Here is a 19,936-nt window from a genome sequence, read left to right on the forward strand (position 1 = left end):
AGCTAGGGGTCTATTTAGTGATGTTCTACCTGCTGTTTTATCCAAGTTTTAACATGATTACAGTCAGTGGAGGGATCTTTTCAGATTTAAGCAGGTATGGTGGATTCCTGTGTTAATATTAACTAGGGAAACAGCAGTCACAACATTCTGCTTCTTTTTTTGTCAACACCCCTTTTTGTTATAATTTCAAAATGTGCTAATACATATTAACTACAAAGAACAAACATCATTATAAAATGATTTATGTTACTAGAGATATGGTAAAAAGAACTTTGCATCGGCAGTCTGTGTTTCTAACTTTTAGCGCTATGGCCGAATCTCATATAGACTAAGACTGAAAGGTTGTGTCTTCGCTCCTTTCTAATTACCAAGAGAAAGCACAGGATGGAGGATAAGAAGAGGCTGGGAACGTGAAGAAACACAAAGAGGAGCCCCCACAGCATTGTATATCCCCAAGAGAAACAAACTTTAAGTTTCCAGTAACAATTGCTTGCTGTCTGGGAGATGCTCAGGCATCAAACAATAAAGAACAGTCAACAGCGGCAAGAGGCCGAGCATGCTGCTGCCATTCCTGCTCTCTAATCCCTCTGAGATCTAGTAAAAAGGCCAGCTGTTGCCACCTCGCGTAGGGAGTCAGCAGAGCAAATTAATTGTGGGAGGAGGGCAAGCTTAGGATATTGGAAAATTCTAATTTACCACCCTCTTTAGTTACACTGCGACCAGCATTAAGACTATCAAGCTATACCATTACAATAAGCCTGCACAATGGTAACCCTAGTAAAGGAATTTATTACTGTTTTCACATTTCATTGGTAAACAGGAAGATAGAGAAACTTGTTAGAAAACATTTCAAACTACCAGTATATTAATACAACGAAAAGCTTAAACTTAAGACTAATGGTCACCCTATGTGATTAAATTTTCAGTATTTGTCATAGCTGGACTTTTAGACTCAACTTTGGGAATAGATTTTTCTAAGACTCAAGGATGAACAAAACTGAACACTCTGCATTTCTGCCAACTTCCGACACTACTTAATTATGAAGGGATAGGACAAGAACATATTTAGAACCATGCTGAATATCATATGATGGAAATTAGTGGCTTCAGATACACTTCACAGTTCCTTTACTCAGATGTTTTAGCAAATTTTTCATGTAGTTTGAAAGTTTACATTCCAAAGTTTTTGTATCTTAGGAAGTACACAGGATGAAAAAAAAGATGAGGGTGGTGGCTGCCACTAAGGCTCAGACGTGCCCTGTGAAGGGCACTGTCAGCTCAGGAAGCATCCTGACATAAAGGGAAATTCTGCAGAAACACATTTGCCAACAGCTTGATTCCCCATCCCCTATCTCTAATTCCAAAATTAGTTTGGCACAATAACTAAAAGACCTAGGCTCAAATCTTGGCTTCACATCTACCTAATCTAAAGCATTTTCCTGGCACATGACAAGTACTCAAATTTTGATTCACATTAATAATTTCAAGTTATGGCACAAAAATGTAAATAATTTTATTGTTAAAATAAGGAGGAAAAGAATCAGTCTTTACTTAGAAAAAGCAATCTAAAAGATTGTTAATGATCTTTTAATTCCTGTTCTCTGATTACACAGAGAACAAAATTTTAACCTGGGCTTTGGGGAACAAGAATTAAGTAGAAGTCCACCTTGTACTGTGAAACTGAAACACCACTGGCCATTGTCACTCAGCTTCCTAAGTGGCACAAGTGAGGGAAAACATGACAAGGCAAGTCTGTGAAATGTTGGTCCTCCTACTTGTTTCCTATGATAGCTATCATAAAATCTGTGACAATAGAAAGAATAACTCCTCCCCAAAGATAGTATTTAAGAATTGCAGTCAGATTGGATATACTACTAAAACGTTACATGGGGAATGCAACATATTTACTCTAAATTAATGCTGTTAAAAATCCTTCAGTTGTTAATAGTTCAAAATTAACTGCACAATTCAAAGGATTCCTTTCCCCCTCTATACTTTCAAATATGATACCAACTGACTTAAAATGAACATATTACTGTTAAAAAAATCCTTGAAATTAATCCTATTGTAAAATCAAAATAATTCCAGGAAGGTTGTAATGAACCTACTTTAACATAAGACCATTCTAAGTGTGGAGAGAGACTATATAAAAAAAAAAAGGAGCCAATACAGGAAGATGAGCTCTGTATCTTACCGAATCGTCCATGAGGTAACAACTCTTTTTAATATCTTCAGGTACCATGTTTTTAAGTCTCACATGATCCTAATCTATTAGTTACAAAAACAAGTAGTTAGCCAGGTGCTGGTGGCTCATGCCTATAATCTAGGGACTCAGGAGCTTGAGATCCAAGGATTGCAGTTCAAAGCCAGCCTGGGCAGAAAAGTCTGAGAGACTCTGATCTCCCATTAACCATTAGAACTGGAAATGGTACTGTGGCTCAATGTGGTAGAGCACTAGCCACAAACAAAAGACCTCAGGGAGAACACTGAGATTATGAGTTCAAGCCTCATGACTGGCAAACAACAAAACAAAACAACCAAAATAGCTTCCTTTTTAAAAAAATCTTTTCATACAAAAAAATCTTAGACATACAGAAAAGTAGGAACATTTACAAAGAACATTTTCCCCCTGAAACAGTCATTATGCTATATCACTTCCAAATATGTACTGTGTATAGCTGAAAACAAATATATTTCCTAGGTAATCCAAATTTATCAAGCAACTCCTCCCTCCCCCAAACAAAGCAACAAGCAAAACTCACCTCCCAAATTTCACTCACTGTCTCCTCAGTGTCCTTTAGACAAAGACAGCCTGCTAGGACAAGACTGCATTTAATTTTCATGTCTTTTCATTTTTCTCAACCTGCAATAGTTCTTGAGTCTGTCCTTATCTTTCATGGTTTTACTACACTTAATTCCAGACAATTTGCTTATTTATTTAATTTTTTAGTGCCAGTTCCAAGGCTCGAAAGCAGGGCCTTGTATTCTTTTTCTTTTCCTTCCTCCCTTCCTTCCTCCCTTCCTTCCTTCTTTCCTTTTCTGTTTTGTTTTCAAAGGAGTTAGTTACATGAGTAAATTTCTTGTTGAACATTGTATTCTTGCTAGGCTGGCTTGCTCACAGCTGGTGCTCTACCACTTGAGCCATGTATCCATGGCTGCTTAGGGAGATGGAATCTCAAAGACTTTTCTGCCCCAGGTGTCTATGAAATATAATCTTCCAGGTCTCAGTCCCCTAAGAAGTGCGATTACAGGCTACCATGAGCCCCAGTACTTGGCTAAACCAGCTATTTTGTAGATGACACTTTAATTTGGGTTTGTCTTATGTAAAGTTTTAATTGAATTTAGGTTATATATCTTTAGTGACACTATCCTAGAAGTAATACAGGGTCCTTCCCACTATATTCTGTAACATGGCATGTGGTTTTGATTTAAACATTACTGATTTTAGCTTTGACCACTTAAGGTGGCAATTGTCAGGTTTTCTCTGTTATGAAGTTACTCTTTCTCTTTTTTAATTACCATTTTCGGTGGAAATATTTTGTGTGATTATATTATTCTACTTTTTTTATTCTTTTATTTGTATAACCACCAATTCATAATTCCTAGTTCATTCAGCGATTCACAATGTTATTGTCATTTGATTCCCCATTTACCCCAAGTTTGGTCAGTTAAAAGCTGCAAAAAGCTTCTGCAATCTGTACCACCACTCTTCAAGCACTCCCAAGGTGCTCTAGTCCTCCCCTGTCCTTTCCTTGTTCCAGCTGTGCAATCTACCATGTCTCTAAAGAATTCAGGTTTCCATGCATGACTCCTCTTCTAATAGGCCTCGTGAAATAAGGAGGAGGCTTCTGTTGCATTTCTTCTCTTAACTCTAGTTTCAAGGATTCATCTCAGTAGTGAAAGTGTATTTTCTCTAGAATTCCAGAGAGTAATGTTGTATTTCTTATACCTCAAAGTACAATCAATGAATCTCCAAGCAATGAATGATTTAAAACCAATTAAGTTTAAAACTGGCAAAAAGCATGAATGTATAAAAAATTTTTAAATCTCTACATTATACTACTCTTTACTATTTTGATATTGTAGTTAAGATTCTTGATCATGTCCCTCAAATTCTAAGAGGCAACATACTATGTTCTAAGTGAATATGCTAAAAACATATTAGAAGCTTTGGCTCACACATTACAGAAGTTGACTGCAAAACTTCAAAAGTTTTATGGATGAAAGCACTCATGACCATATTCTCAAGTATTAGACCAAAGAAAACACTTTTTCAACCACTGGCTCATTTAGTATGGCTGATGAAGCAGTCAATGGTGAACTCTTTGCTTTGAAGGACATTATTTGGAACATTAGCATCACCACAATGTTATTTGTACAAAAGTAGTAAATCATTTCAATTGAGTCAAGTGACTACATTCCCAGGAAAAGCACAAGGAGAACATAAGACTTGGCTTGACAGTGCATGTATTTCAGTTAGTAATACATTTTCTTTGAATAGTTACATTGGGAGTGGAGAATATCATGCTTATTCAGACTCTATTATAAAAAATGGAAAAAGGCATTTCTTTTCAATTACTTAAGAATGTATATGCTGGTAAAATTAATTAAGGTAACTCACTGATAACCTGAGGGCTCCAAAGGAATCACATACATTGTGAGAGTGACACACCTTTCCTCTGACAGTGCTGATTTAACACATAATTATGAATCTGGACCTCCAAAAGCTTAATGAACTGATTCTTCCAAGAACCACCAAGAACAATCCCTTTATAAATACAGAAGCTAAGGGTTTGAAGATTTCTAGCCTATGATACAGTGGAAAAATGACAGTTCATGCTTGAACATACGTGTTTTCTGTTAGCACCAATTTCCTATATTATCAAAGTGATAGGAAAAAACTTATGTGACAGAAATGGAAATAAAAGCTAAAATGAGATGCACTTCAAACAAGCACCATTTAAAAGAAGAACAGAGGAGAGAAAAAGCAATGAAAAGCTCAGATAACTAGAGGGGAAGAATGGATGAGAAGAGTGGGTGACAAAAATACAGCCCTGCCTAGTCATAGGTACAAAATACCAACCTCCTGTCTGGTTTCCTTCAAATATTCCTGTGACTGAATTGTAGTAATATAAGCTCAGCATAGAAACTGAATTTAAAAGAACTTCTATCTGTTCATCATTTACTTTTATTTAGATATCAGAAAACATAAATAGCAAATTTAAATACATGATGGAAGAGCAAATACTTTGTTTTATAAGCAAAAAACATAAGTACTGACCACCAGTATTTATTTAATATTAATGCTTCACTGATATCCTTGAATTTTCAAAGATCTAACTAACTTATGTGATTTAATCTTAAAGCAAAAAAAGAACACAGCTTCATTCTGAATAAAGAGACAGTGATTACTAGTGCCAAGCTGGTATAGGTGCAGAGGGAAAGGAAAGACATAGTGGCTCATGACAGATGTTAAATCCTGGCCAGGATTCAGAGTGTGAGTGACCTGATCCAATAATAGAGGTGTGTGTGTGCGCGCATGCACCCGTGTGCGTGTGCACGTGTGTGTGTTTGTGTGTACACACATACCTTTTATCCTAACACCATAGAGAAGGCCTGGGAATTGTGAACTGCGATACATATTTCAATAACAACAAGCATATCTAATTTTCAGATCCTGGTTTCAAAATTCCAGGAAGGAATTTGGATTACAGAATGAGCCTGGAACATTTTGTTATGGGAGCACTAAGTTGGAACAACAGGTAAAACCTGACTAGGGTCTAAGAATTAAATACAGTAACATGTCATTGTTGATATCCTGACTGTGGTAGCTGCTAGGAGAAAAATCTTATTTCTAGGAAATACACATTAAAGCACTTGGAAGTGACGTGTCTTTGGGATGGTGTCTTACTCCAGCCATTTAGAGGTAAAAAATGAGTTCCTGGTAGATATATGAACTTTTCTTAGATTTGGATATAACTGGATGAATAAGGGGAAATGCGAAGGCAAATAGGCAATAGGGAAGGAGGAACTACTCACTGAGGTCTTCAGCCAGTTGGACTCGTTTGCCAGTAAGTAACTTAACTTTCTTGTCTGCGTCTTCAGCAAAATCTTCCAATACCTCTTTAACATTTTTCTCTAATCGCCTAACTGTTTACAATAAACAAATTAAAAAAACCTTGAGAAACGTTTTTATGATTGCACAAAATGGTAAAATTAACTATATATGGAAAGCAAGCTATTTATAATCATTCTGTTCCATTCTTAAATTTGTATTTCTTAGTTACAGAGAAAATGTCCACCATTCTCCAACACTTTTATCAGTGTGCAATGTATACATCTTCCTAGAAAACAATACATTCTTAAGCCATATCATTGTAGTAGAAATGCAGATTTCTTCCAAACTGAGTGATGCTTAGGAGCCCCTTCCTTTTAGAATTTTTATGTAATGAAGGCAGACACTGGCATGTCTTATTACCCGTCATTTTCAATTGTAATTTCTTTTCCAAGTGCTAGAGAAGTAGATCAAGTGGTAGAATTCCTGCCTAACAAGTTCAAGGCCCTTTGTTCAGATCTTATCCTCCTTTTAAAAAAACTTCAAATCTCTAACAAATCTATTTTATGGAAGTATATTAGCAAACTTTTATTAAAAATGTCAAAATCAGTCAGTTATCAGTGGCTCAAGGAGGCTGAGATAAGAGGTTTAAAGCCAGCCTTGGTAGAAAGGTCCCTAAGAGTTCTATCCCCAACTTACCAGCTAATTAAACTACTGGAGACATGGCTTAAATAGTAAATCACCAGTTGAGTAGAGTGAGAAGCTATTAGTTCACATTCCAGTACAGGTACAAAAAGAAAAAGAAAAAGAAAAGCGAAAACTAGAAAATGGTCTCCATATGGCTTACCTTCAGTATTTGTAAGTTGTTGCCGTAAAGTATTTGCAGTGATAGCAAGCATGCGTTGTATTCGCCAAAATAAAATCACATCATTGCATTCCAGCTGAAATAAAGATGATCAGATGCAAATTTAAAATAAAAAACATGATTGTGTACTGTTTGTAATTTTCAAAGTCAGTACTCCTAAACTTTAATTTAAAAAATACTCAAATTTAATATATACCTCTTACTGTAGATATAAAATACACAGATTCATCCTAACTTCTGATTTGGGAGTGGGTGGGTTATCTCTCCTACAACTATAAAGCTTTGTTTCAACACTGATGTACATGGACTTAGGAAGGGCAGAATTTCATTATTTATATACAAGTAGAAATTCATAGAATATACTTGCAACTTACAGTTAGATAACACCTATCTTTATCTTAAATATACCCAAATTTATCTTCAATATATTCAGGCTAACCTCTTTTCTTTGTGAACTATCATTTAAAAAATTCAACTGGGAGCCGGGTGCTGGTGGCTCACGCCTGTAATCCTAGCTACTCAGGAGGCTGAGATCTGAGGATCGCGGTTCAAAGCCAGCCCGGGCAGGAAAGACCGTGAGACTCCTATCTCCAATAAACCACCAGAAAACCGGAAGTGGAGCTGTAGCTCAAGTGGTAGAGCGCTCGCCTTGAGCTGAAGAGCTGAGGGACAGCGCCCAGGCCCAGAGTTCAAGCCCCACGACCAACAAAAAAAAAAAAAAAAAAATTCAACTGGGTATTATTTATTTTAAAAATCAGCTTCTTTTGTAGAGGAAGGTCTTAACAATTAAAAGATATGAAAGAAGCTTGCCACCTTTATGTATTTAAATACAAACTTCTTTTAAGTTGCTGAAAAAATATAAACATTTTCAACTTATAAAACTACTGATTATTAGAGCTTTTTCTGTTTTGTTTTGTTTTTTGGCTGGTGGTAGGGCTTGAACTCAGGACATGGGCACTGTTCCTGAGGTATTTTACTCAAGGCTTTTACCACTCTGAGCCACAGTTCTATTTTCGTATTTTAGGTGGTTAATTGGAGATAAGAGTCTTAAAGACTTTCCTGCCTGGACTGGCTTTGAACTGTGATCCTCAGATCTCAGCCTCCTGAGTAGCTAGGATTACAGGCTTGAGCCACTAGTGCCTGGTTTAATAGAGCTTTTTTAAAATTTTCACTGTAAAGATGCCGTTCAGAGGGGTTAGTTACATGAGTAAGGTAATGAATACATTTCTTGTTGAACATTGTTACCTCATTTGTTTTTTTCCTACTATCCCTTCCCTCCTCACTTCTTCCACTTCTCCCCCTTGAAGCTGTAAAAATAATTTCCAACATAGTGTCTTGTGAGTATTATTCTTTGTTGCAATAAGTGATCTTGTGTCCTAGTTTCAGCATTTCGTTATTCCCCTTCCTGTCCCCAAATTAGATAAATTTATATACAAGATGCAGGGTACCAAAATCAAATACAGAGACAACAGAGAATATACCGTAGGGAGAAGAACATACAAAAGAAACAAGAAAAAAAAATCACATAGTACATTAAAAACAACAACAACAAAGAAAAGCCTCTTGTGTCCATATTTGGAGGTTCATTTCATTTAGCATCATCTTAAATGGTTATTTGTATATAGCTTTTGAACTTTTCTGCTCATCTGATAAAATTATCCTAGACATGTACTAGTTATTGCAAATCAGGAAAACCATGGGACCTGTACTTCTTTGGGTCTGGCTTACTAAGTATTTGCATGAAAATTCTCAAAATACATCAGTCTGCTGCCACCTAGAGGTTGTTTTTATGAAATACAACAAACTGTAAAGAAGTTTATAATAATTTAAAACAGGATTTTAGTGCCACAAAGATGGAATTATGGGGCTGGGAAGGTGGCTCAGTGGTAGAGCGCTTGCCTTGCATGCATGAGGCCCTGGGTTCGATTCCTCAGCACCACATAAAAAAAAGAAATAAGCCGGAAGTGGCGCTGTGGCTTAAGTGGTAGAGCGCTAGCCTTGCTGAAGAGCTAAGGGACAGCGCCCAGGCCCAGAGTTCAGGCGCCACGACTGGATCGCACCCCCCCCCCCCCAAAAAAAAGATGGAATTATGACACATGGGAATTTCTCAGTAGGGTTTCCATTCAGCAAATAGATGATTATGTTATCAACATATGTACACTCTCCCCATGTACAGAAAAAGTTGAATAGACAAGTGTAAAAATGTTAACAAAGGTTTTTACCCTAAAGTGGCAAATTCCTTTGAAGAGAAACGAGTTAAGTTTCCTTTTTAAATTACATGTATTTGTTTTACAATTGAGCAAATGGCTTAATATTAATACTACAGCTAAGGCTTGCTTTTAAAAATCTCTATACAACCATTGCTAAAAAACATTTCCTTTTGTTTTGGGGAAGCCTTACCTCAGAATCTATGAAATGCCTTTGGTAGTAATAAAAACCTCTCCGACAAAGGTTACAGTGGTGTAGAGCTGTTTTTAAGAAATGTCTTCTATAAACTTGATGCCAAGTATCCTTAATCTAAAAAGTGACAAAATAAATAAAAAGAGAAAAGAAACAGAAGCCAAAGAATTAATGTTCAATTTCATATTATCATATACATTGAGAATTTGTACATAAAATATGTACACAAAAGCTTACTATAAAATTGACTATATAAAGGCAACAGAAACATTATTTTACTTTAACCTTTTTATTCATTTATATTTTTTCAGTTGCAATATCTTACTGTTGTTATATTCAAACGATCATTTAGGAGAGTAGATGAAGTAGGGATATCTTTGTGTAGGCAAATGTGAAGAAATAAAGGCAAAAGGAGGCTTCAAGCTTTTTTAAGGACAGCTGAAACCAAGAAGCTGGTTTCAGACGCCTATCTACCCAACAATCTTTTTTCTGATAATTAAATTATACTGTTACTGTACCAGTATGATTTCTATCACACTATTATTTTAGTCTGTTAGGTTAGTCAGTGTGCTATCATACTTATTATCTGTTGTGAGTAAAACAAATTTCAACAGCATTTGACAGTAAGAATGTGGGGCTCAGGAGATATGAATTACTCAGTGACATAACCAGTAAAGCCATGGTATTATACTAGAATTCTTACCTCCTGTCTGCCCAATATCCTGATAGTCTTAGAAAGTACATTGAACAGTGGTACTTGAAAAAAAAAAACTGATTTTATTGCTTATAGAAATTAAAATGTGTATTCAGTCCATATTCAAAGCTATAGAAAACAGCTTAAAAAAAATGAGCATTGGTAGGCATTTTTTTTTTTTTTGGTCATTTGTGGGGCTTGAACTCAGGGCCTGGGCACTGTCCGTCCCTGCTCTTTCACTCAGGGCTAGCGTTCTACCACTTTGAGCCCAGTGCTGCTTCTAGATAATTTTTTTTTAATCCCAAGAAAAATTTATTTTTATCAAGAGAAAATACTTCCTATTACATTAACCTTAGAGTCATATAGCTTAAAAATAATCAAACTGAATACACGTTGAGTATCTCTTATTCAAAATGTTTACATCCAGATGTATTTCACACCTTGGAATTCTTTCAGATTTTAGAAAACCTGCAAGCACACAATGAGATGCTGGGAATGGGACTCAGTCCCATACGTGAAATTCACTTCTGTGTCATGTACCTTACATACATAGCCAGAAGATAATTTCATACAATATTTTCAGTGTTTCTGCATTTTGACTTCTATCAGTCACATGAGGTCAGGCGAAGAGTATTCCTCATGTAGCATCAAGTAGGAAAGTAGGAGCTGAAAAGTTCCAGATTTTGAAACAATTTTTTTTTTTTTTTGGTCAGTCGTGGACCTTGAACTCTGGGCCTGGACCCTGTCCCTCAGCTCTTCAGCTCAAGGCTACCACTTGAGCCACAGTCCCACTTCTGGTTTTCTGGTAGTTTATCAGAGATAAGGGTCTCAGGGACTTTCCTCCCCAGGCTGGCTTTGAACGGAGATCCTCACATCTCAGCCTCCAGAGTCACTAGGATTACAGGCGTGAGCCAGTGGCGCCTGGCCAGATTTTAACATTTTAGATTCCAAATTTTCATATGAGGGATGCTCAAGCTATACAACATATTGTTAGGACAATTGTGGAAAAACTAAATCCATACTATCCAAATTAAAAATCTCATGAAACATACCAGATCATCTTTACTAAAATAATTTATTCTGAAATTTTTTATATGCTTGCTTTCCCTAATATATTTACTTTTCTAACTAGGTTTCACTTAAGCTAATATTGAAACAAACTTTGGAATCCTTTGTATTCTAAATACTAAGCAGTGAAAACATAAGTACAGAAAGACAGAAAGTTTATTTTTTAAGCTATTGTAAATAAACACTAAAAATGTAGCCTACAGTATAGATTATCTTTATCCTTGTATTAATCATGAATAAAAAGAAAACCCCAAGTGAGAGAATTTAATAAAAATGTTGTTTTTTCTAACTTACTTAAAGCAAATTAAATAACGTGTTTCAATAGCTATATATGAATACAAGCAAGCCCTAGGTTGTGTTAAAATCTGAAATCACGTGAAAAGAAGTAAAACAGTAAAACTGTTTAACTTGCCCAAGAAAATCCAATGTTCTAAATCTTAATTTCCCCATTTACAAGTTACCCTTTAAGAAAACTGAGGACAAAATCCTACTCTTCACATAATCAAAACGGTTAGTAATGTACACATGATCAAAGTAAAATTTAATTCCCTAGATATCTAAGAATGCATGAGTAGTGACACTGTACTTTAAGAGGCAATTATTAAAAGATGCAGATGTGGTGTTTCCAGCAATATTTATTACCAAGCCTGGATCTACATCCACTCCTCGGGATTCCAGGTTCTTCCGAACGGTGGTTATCTCATCACTTGCAAGGTAAGCTGGATGTTCCTCATTACACTTCAACATCTTCTCCAGTTCATTCTTGGTTTCATTGTGAACACACTTTAAAATATTCAAAAGAACCACAGTTAGACGGTTCCTAATTGGGCACATGTAAAAACGGAGTCCCCATTATAATAAATACACTATGCACAATAGGTGACCCAAGCTTAGCTACAATAATAAATAAGAAAGGACTTAGTATCTTGGCTGGTGAATGTGGGAAAGAGACCAACAAATGCAGAGCAACTTGTCTTAATGAAGGGGGAAAATTTATTATGTTTTGCTTTTACTATAATATTGTACGGTTGAGGTTATAGCACCAGGTGCTTTACTATATACTTTCTTTCTTAACTTCAGGGTAGAATTTGGGTCTTTTGAACAAATATTCTAAATACATGGGAAAAGGCAATGTCTTATAAATACCTATAAAGACTTGTACCTGGAAATGGAAAGGCTTGGAAAAAATTATATTAAGTGAAGTAAGCCAGGCCCAAAGAAACATAGGTCCCATGGTTTCCCTTATTTGCAATATCTAGTATATGTATGAGTCAAGCAGAAAAGGTCAGATAATGTGATGTTAGGAAAATAAACCCTTAGATATGCATTTAAATGTTTTTTTTTCTTTCATGCATTTGTTTCTAAAGCATTTATAAGATTATCTCTTTGTTGCTTTGGATGTCCCTCCCCCCACAGTATAACCCCTGCTTTCACTATATTTGATGTCAGTATAATTTGTGGAGGAGATGGGGAAAAACAAGTCGTTTAAGGATACAGGTGGACCCGTTGCAACAATGAGAAGTACAAGTTGTCATGTCGAAGACGAACTTTACAACTTTGGTGGTGGGGGGGGGGGAGGTTTGGGTGGGGAGACGGGTGGAGGCTGGGAAGGGATGTGAAGGGTAAACAAAGGAGGAGGCTGCAATGCTTGATAAGAAATGTACTCATTATCTTGCCCATGTAATTGTAACGCCTCTGTACAGTATGTTCACAATAAAAAAAAATTTAAAAAAAAAGACTTGTAGCTGGCAATACCTTTCTTTTCCAACTAAAACAAAAATATAGCTTTTTTGTTTTTTGTTTTTTTTTGGGTCCGGTCGTGGGGCCTGAACTCTGGGCCTGGGTGCTGTCCCTCAACTCTTCAGCTCAAGGCTAGCGCTCTACCACTTGAGCCACAGCACCACTTCTGGCTTTTTTCTTTTTGCTTATGTGGTGCTGAGGAATCGAACCCAGGGCCTCAGGCATGCAAGGCAAGCGCTCTACTACTGAGCCAACTTCCCAGCCCTAGTTTTTGTTTTTTTAAAAAACCCTTTATACACTGTTCCTGAGGAATCTATCATTCTTAAATTCACTTTCAGTCTCTCATCTGTAATTGTTCATTAGTCTCCTCAACAAAAAAGGAATTGTACTAATGTTGAAAACATTATGTATGAAAACATAATATTAGAAATTTGTTAGGAAATGGAAAGACTTGGAAAAAATTATATTAAGTGAAGTAAGCCAGGCCCAAAGAAACATAGGTCCCATGGTTTCCCTTATTTGCAATATCTAGTATATGTCTGAGTCAAGCAGAAAAGGTCGGATATGGTGATGTTAGGGAAATGAACCCCAAGATATGTACTCAAATGTTTTTTTTTCTTTCTTGCGATTGTTTCTAACACATTTATAAGATTATTTGTTTGTTGCTTTGTATGTCCCTCCCCCACAGTATAACCCCTGCTTTCACTGTATTTAATGTTGGTATAATTTGTGGAGGGGAAGGGGAAAAACAAATTGTTTAAATAGGGATACAGGTGGACCCACTGCAACAATGAGATGTACAAGTCCTTATGTCGAAAATGAACTTTACAACTTTGGTGCAGGGGGAGGGGAGGAGGGAAGGGGGAGAGGGAAGGAGGGAAGGGGGGGAGCGGGGTAGATTGGGCACGGGGGGGGGGGGTGGGGGGAAGGATGGGAAGGGGAAACAAAAGAGGAGGCTACAATGCTTGGTAAGAAATGTACTCATTATCTTGCCCATGTAATTGTAACCCCTCTGTACAGTATTTTCACAAAAAAAAAAAAAAAAAGAAAAATTCTTTTTTTTTTTTTGGTCAGTCGTGGGGCTTGAACTCTGGGCCTGAGCACTCACTGTCCCTCAGCTCTTAAGCTCAAGGCTAGCACTCTACCACTTGAGCTACTGTGCCACTTCCGGTTTTCTGGTGGTTTATTGGAGATAAGAGTTTCACGGACTTTCCTGCCCAGGCTGGCTTTGAACTGCGATCCTTAGATCTCAGCTTCCTGAGTAGCTAGGATTACAGGCGTGAGCCACCAGAGCCCGGCTAGAAACAAATTCTTATACTGTGTTAAATTAAATTTATCTTGTTATTTCCTGAATTCAAAATTGGAGGATAAAATAAACTAAGTAACTTATTACTGTAAACAAGTTACTAAAACAGCACTTTGCTCCAAACTATACCACCACTAAATTCCAAGTACTTCAACAAAACCACTTAAATGCCACTATTCAGCTTATAAATGGAACTACCAATTAATGATATCTGACATTATAAACATTATAACAAAAATATTTCCTGAAGAGAAAATTGACTATATAGTTCTATGTCTCTATCCTATCTGTAGTAGGCATGAACACCCTGATAATGGTGTTCCCCAATTAGCCCTAGCCCAAGCCTGCTTCACCCTTTTCACCATCATCTCTCCTGTTAGCACAACACAGCAGCTGGTCAGCTCAGACATGATGAGAATGTTAATTTTCCTAGAACACTAAGGAAAAAGTAACATAAAGCAGTTTTTAGAGCTTGGAATACTCTAGTACAGGACAATCTTAAGTGTATCTTCCTGCCAAATGGAATTTTACAGCAGGGTAAATTTGCAATGTTAGTCCTGGAGATATGCTCAAGCTTTGCTAGAATTGGCTTCTCACTGTAACCACCAGGAATGAGATCTAGAACAGCAGTTACAACTGGAAGTGGGATGGACAGAAAGGCTAAAAAGAACTTAAACCAAGTGAATCTGACATGAGGCCATCTTTTAAAGGTAAAATTGAAGCATACATACATATTATATATATATATATTTCCCCAGAAGTCTAATATCCTTCCCCTCTATATTCAAATTGTGGCTTCTGTTCACAGTCAAGCCTCTAAGTTTACAAATACTTCCCTGAAAACTTTGGAGAGAAGGTTTCCAGATTCCTCTCTTAGGCTTCCAAATCTTTTACACTGACCTTAAAACAAATCCCTTTGCTTCTCTTGAAGGAATCTTTGTTATGTTCACCTTCCAGAGCAAAAAACCTTACATTGGGAAGTTATTTCTCTCCGAGTGTGTTAGGTCAAAATATGTTTACCACTGATTGCTCAGGCAAGTTCTGTGATTGTTGTTGAGGCCCAACTTCACTAATCTTGCAGGCTGGATGTATTTTTCTCTCCAGTTTCTGTAGTTTATACCAGCTCATTCTAATCAATGACTCTTCTGTCTTAAAGTTAGAAACCTCTCATGGATTCCCTAGTTTTTTTCTGACAGACTTCATTCTCTCAGCCCACCTGTATGATGGAGATGAATAGGTGTGCGAGTCCAGTCACTAATTTATGATGCTATGCCTTAGAGAATGTATGAAACAAGAAGTTAGGAAATTAGAAAAAATAGATTAACTATATAATAACTAAAATGAAAACAAAAATATAAAGAAAACACATGAATGGTCACAGACTGGAATAGGCAATGGAAAATGAAGAAAGTGATATCACAAAGTTATCTCTCCTTTCTTCTACTAACACAGCTACCTCACTTTTAAAATGTGTTCCATGTAGCTTGTTCATTATTCTAAAAACCTATTAAGGGTTAATATAAAATATTAGAAATTCTTAAAATTAATCCAGACTAATGCAAAAATTGTGCGTGAGTGTGTGTTTATGTGCGAGCACGCATGTGTGCTGGGGTTTGAATTCAGGCCTCTAAATTTGCTAAGCAGGTACTTTGTTGCTTGAGCCATGCCCCAGTGGGGTTTTTGAGATAAGAATCTCATCTTTATGGCTGAGCTAGTTTGGACGGTGATCCTCCTACTTGTGCTTCCCCATGCCACTAGGATGACAGTCACCAGCCATCAGTCAAGATTAAGTCTAAAGAAGTTTTTCTTTTGGCCTAAACCACAGTCCTTTGGTTTCTCCCTCAAGTTGAACCATTACATCTGGCTCAGAAATTATAATGTAATGCTTGAATTATGAACAAAATGATATTATTATGAGGCCAGAGCTTTGTTTTTACCTGTTCTTGGGTCCGATTCTTCCAGTGCATCCACCTCTTTTTCCAGTCTGGACCTATCATGTTTTCAATTGCATTTTCAGCTAGGAAAAGAATTTTAAAAATTAATTCATCAAGAACTCTATTTAACTAATAACAGTCTTATTTCATTAACTGTTTCTAATTGCTAAATAGTTGCAAAAATAGTTTAAATGAAATTATGATTGATATGACATATATAAGAATTATATATATAAAATCTGTAAAAAATACCCTTATTTATTGAATTCCTAAAAGAGAATAAAACATTCTGAAGTATAAATTTTTAGAATATAAGTACATATAAGCGGCACATGTCCAATTTAGTCCTTTGTGTAGTAACAAAACAAATGACTCAAAATCCCACAAATAACATTCAGCTACTTTAGTAACAAACAAGTTAAACCGTTAATTTTGTTTTTATAAGTGTTCGTTAACACTGTATGACTGCTTCGCCACTGTAAATGCTTAGAATTCAAGAGTCTGTCCCTACTCACTATCCTTCAGACGAGCCTGAAGAGCCTCTTCCATGAAATAGATAGCTGCATCCCACTGTTGTTTATCAGATATGGACCGGTCTTCTAAAGCATTGTGTTGAATAACCCTCTGAAAGGTAAGGAAAGAAAAGGCTAAGTTGATCTAGGTCTCTTCATTTTGGTAATTTTATCCAATCTAATCATCTTAGTAAATACCTAAAATAATAGCCAGATTAAAACAGTGTAACAGTATGTTCCTCTAAAACAATGCAGGAGCCCCTTCAATATGCCAGGTTGTCAGCTTTCTGTCTCAAAAATAAACCACTGAGAGTCTCTCCTGGCCTAAATTAAACAAGTTAACCATGGGGGCAAAATAGAATAGTTGTATTATACATTTAACTTTATAAAATGTAGTAACGCAAACCCTGATTTCCAAGGGTTACTAATGAATATCATCTTTCCTTCTGTGTTTCTCACATGAGCTATGTATCAGCATTTAAAAAAAGAAATACTAACCATTATGTCACTGTTAGCAATAAAAATAGGACAAATGTAAATGTCTAGCTAATCATAAATTTCAGCTATGCATTTACAAGTGAAAATTGCTTCCAAGTTTTGTAACTTTCAAGTGAATGAATGAAAATGGCATGGTTCGGAAAGCCAATCTTTAAGGACAGATATTTCTTCAAAACAAAACTATTATTATAAGCAGCCCATGTTGAGATATTCACTCACTTCTAGAAAACTGTAAATCCTTCCATTCAACAGTACCATTCATGACTCTAAATAGAACAGGTACATAACAAAGGTTAATTATGTGGTGGAAATATTATATATAACCCAAGTTTATCAGGTGGTAGAGGTCAATAGCCAAGCTTTGCAGTCAGAACAGGCCTCACTGGTGAGAGGTGACTGGATTATCAACTAACCAAATTGATAAGTGCATAGCTAAATGGCCTATTAGGAAGTTGAGCCTGGATGTAGGAAGTGGGTCACTAGAGGTGTGCCTCTGTGCATGCTCTATCTTTCTTCCTCCTGCCATTTACTCTCCTCTTCCCTCCCTCATTTCCTCCTTCCTGGCTGCAATGAGGTAAGCAGTTTTCCTCCATTATATCCAGCTATGTTTCTGCCCTTGCCACAGGCCTAAAAGCAATGAAGCTACTTGAGCATGAGCCTTTGAAACCATGAACCAAAAGAAATCTTTGTTTCCTTAGAGTGTTAATATCAACTATACTGGTGCAACTGCTTAAGAATATAATCTAGGGCAAAGATGTGGCTCAAGTGCTAGAGCAACTGCCTGGCAAGTACAAGGTCCTGAGTTCAAGTCCCAATATCAATATTAAAAAGAAAAGGAGCTGGGTGCCGGTGGCTCACACCTGTAATCCTAGATACTCAGGAGACTGAGATCTGAGAATCACTGTTCAAAGCCAGGTGGGGCAGGAAAGTCTGTGAGACTCATCTCCAGTAAACCGACAGAAAACCGCAAGTGGCGCTGTGGCTCAAGTGGTAAGACTGCTTGCCTTGAGCTGAAGAGCCGAGGAACAGTGCGCAGGCCCAGAGTTTAAGCCCCATGACCGACCAAAGAAAAAAAGAGACTAGAGAATGTTAAAGAGCAGATTATAGATAACAGCCCATGAATACATTTCCTTATTTTGAATTAAGAATGCAATTTGAGTACTCATATAAAAATAGTCTCCTATGAAAGGATGTTAATTTGAGCACTCATACCAAAATGCTGTTTCTACCCCAATGATACAAACAACATACCAAGCTATCTTCAGCAAAGTCATTCCACTTGTGGCGTTTAATACTCTCTTCTTTAACAGCTTCTTTAAGTTTGTCAAATATGTCATCATGTTCTTTTCCTTTGGGTTCTGTCATGAAGCGGGAAAATTCTTCTTGTAGGGTCTCCCAAGCAACCTAGTATTGTTTAAAAGAAATATTTTTTATTTATTATATAGCCTAAAAAATAATGCAAATTCAAGCCAAATAGATAACTGACAAGTCAGTTTATCTGAAAACACACATGAAACACATTCATAAAAAAGGTAGCAAATATAAACTTACTGTTTTACACATTTTAGCACAATGTGCTCAATTTTCAAAAACTTGGCTAACAACATTCAAAACTTGAGACTTCTTATAAATATCTACATCTCCAGCTCTTTTGAACAATTTGAAAACAGTATACCTGCACTCTCACAGGAAACTATTTTTAGATCTTTAGTTCATGTATTGACTTCCATAACCCTAAATTTCTTAGTTATTGAGTCAATCATTTCTACATTTTTGTCTTTAAGCCAAATAATAAACAGTGCACTAGTATTTTCAAGCACATCCGAATATTAATTAGTTATATGCTTGTATAATAGCTAACATCTACTTCTTTAAATAGTGAAAGGTAGAACACAGGCCAAAAGAATTAGATTTACTTTGATTAAGTGGGCCTTTAAATGCTGGATTATGTATTTTCCCTGTTCTGATTAAACACGAAGACATTATGCAATAAGGATAGGTCCAAAAGACAGAGTGGCAGGGTGCTTCCTGAGCCTCACCAGGTCCAGGCTCTTTTTAATCAACCAATGCTGGAGGGAGGGCATACAGTGGCAGGAGACAGAACCATTACCATTTTTATGATACTGTTTGAAGCTTAGGTTACAAAAACTTATCATGGGACAGGCTGCTAACGACCGTAATAAGAACTAGTGACATGATGGCAGTTAGTACTCCTCCAGTTTTTTTGAGGGGTAAATGCTGAGGGACAGAAAAATGTAAAGTACACCTTAGTATTTAGACACTGACAACACACTATTTCTAAGGAAAGAATGACAACAGTACTTTTAGGGCTCTGATTCCAATTCTGTGAGCCAACCTCATGCAGAACACAAGATACAATGACTCTCAGCTAGTAGAACTACTTTCATAGAGTAATGTGTAGGACAATGATGATGACCATACAACAATAGCTGCTTTTCTGGGGTAGTCCACTATGGGCTAGGTATTATCGAAAAATTTCACATATATTAACTCACTTAATCCTTACAACAGCCCTGTGAGGTAGGCAACACTGTCAAATGAGCAAACAGGAAGGTTAATCACAGTTTTTAATGGAAAGCCAAGATACCTGGGTAACAAAAATGAAGTCTGGCAAAATCTTAATGATTATGTAGGTATAACTGAGTCCTACAGAAAATTAATAAAGTGTTTTGATCTGTCAAATATTTTCCTCACAGAATCTCAATCCAGAAGTTTAATACATTTCACACTCAAGCAAATTTTGCTAGTTTTGTTAAATGGCATCTTTGGAAAAAGAACCAGTGCCTGGAGGCAATACCGTCACAATTAGCAAAATCCTGTAACAGTAATAAATGCTAACAATA

General features: G+C 36.5%; 1 protein-coding gene across 5 annotated transcripts in view; it reads right to left on the reverse strand.

The window, feature by feature from the left end:
- Positions 1-19,936, reverse strand: part of Opa1 (OPA1 mitochondrial dynamin like GTPase) — a 78,868-nt gene that overhangs the window by 21,944 nt on the left and 36,988 nt on the right. For all 5 annotated transcript variants that reach the window (XM_042667418.1, XM_042667417.1, XM_042667398.1 and 2 more), the window contains 7 exons: positions 18,324-18,476; positions 16,578-16,686; positions 16,066-16,145; positions 11,725-11,865; positions 9,321-9,437; positions 6,903-6,996; positions 6,040-6,150 (listed from right to left, as the gene is read on the reverse strand). In XM_042667418.1, the coding sequence (XP_042523352.1) occupies positions 6,040-6,150; positions 6,903-6,996; positions 9,321-9,437; positions 11,725-11,865; positions 16,066-16,145; positions 16,578-16,686; positions 18,324-18,476 (805 nt within the window). The remainder of the gene's footprint in view (positions 1-6,039; positions 6,151-6,902; positions 6,997-9,320; positions 9,438-11,724; positions 11,866-16,065; positions 16,146-16,577; positions 16,687-18,323; positions 18,477-19,936) is intronic.

The sequence above is a fragment of the Dipodomys spectabilis genome, unplaced genomic scaffold, assembly GCF_019054845.1.
Source record: "Dipodomys spectabilis isolate Male_0828 unplaced genomic scaffold, ASM1905484v1 ptg000017l, whole genome shotgun sequence".
NCBI classification, from domain to species: domain Eukaryota; kingdom Metazoa; phylum Chordata; class Mammalia; order Rodentia; family Heteromyidae; genus Dipodomys; species Dipodomys spectabilis.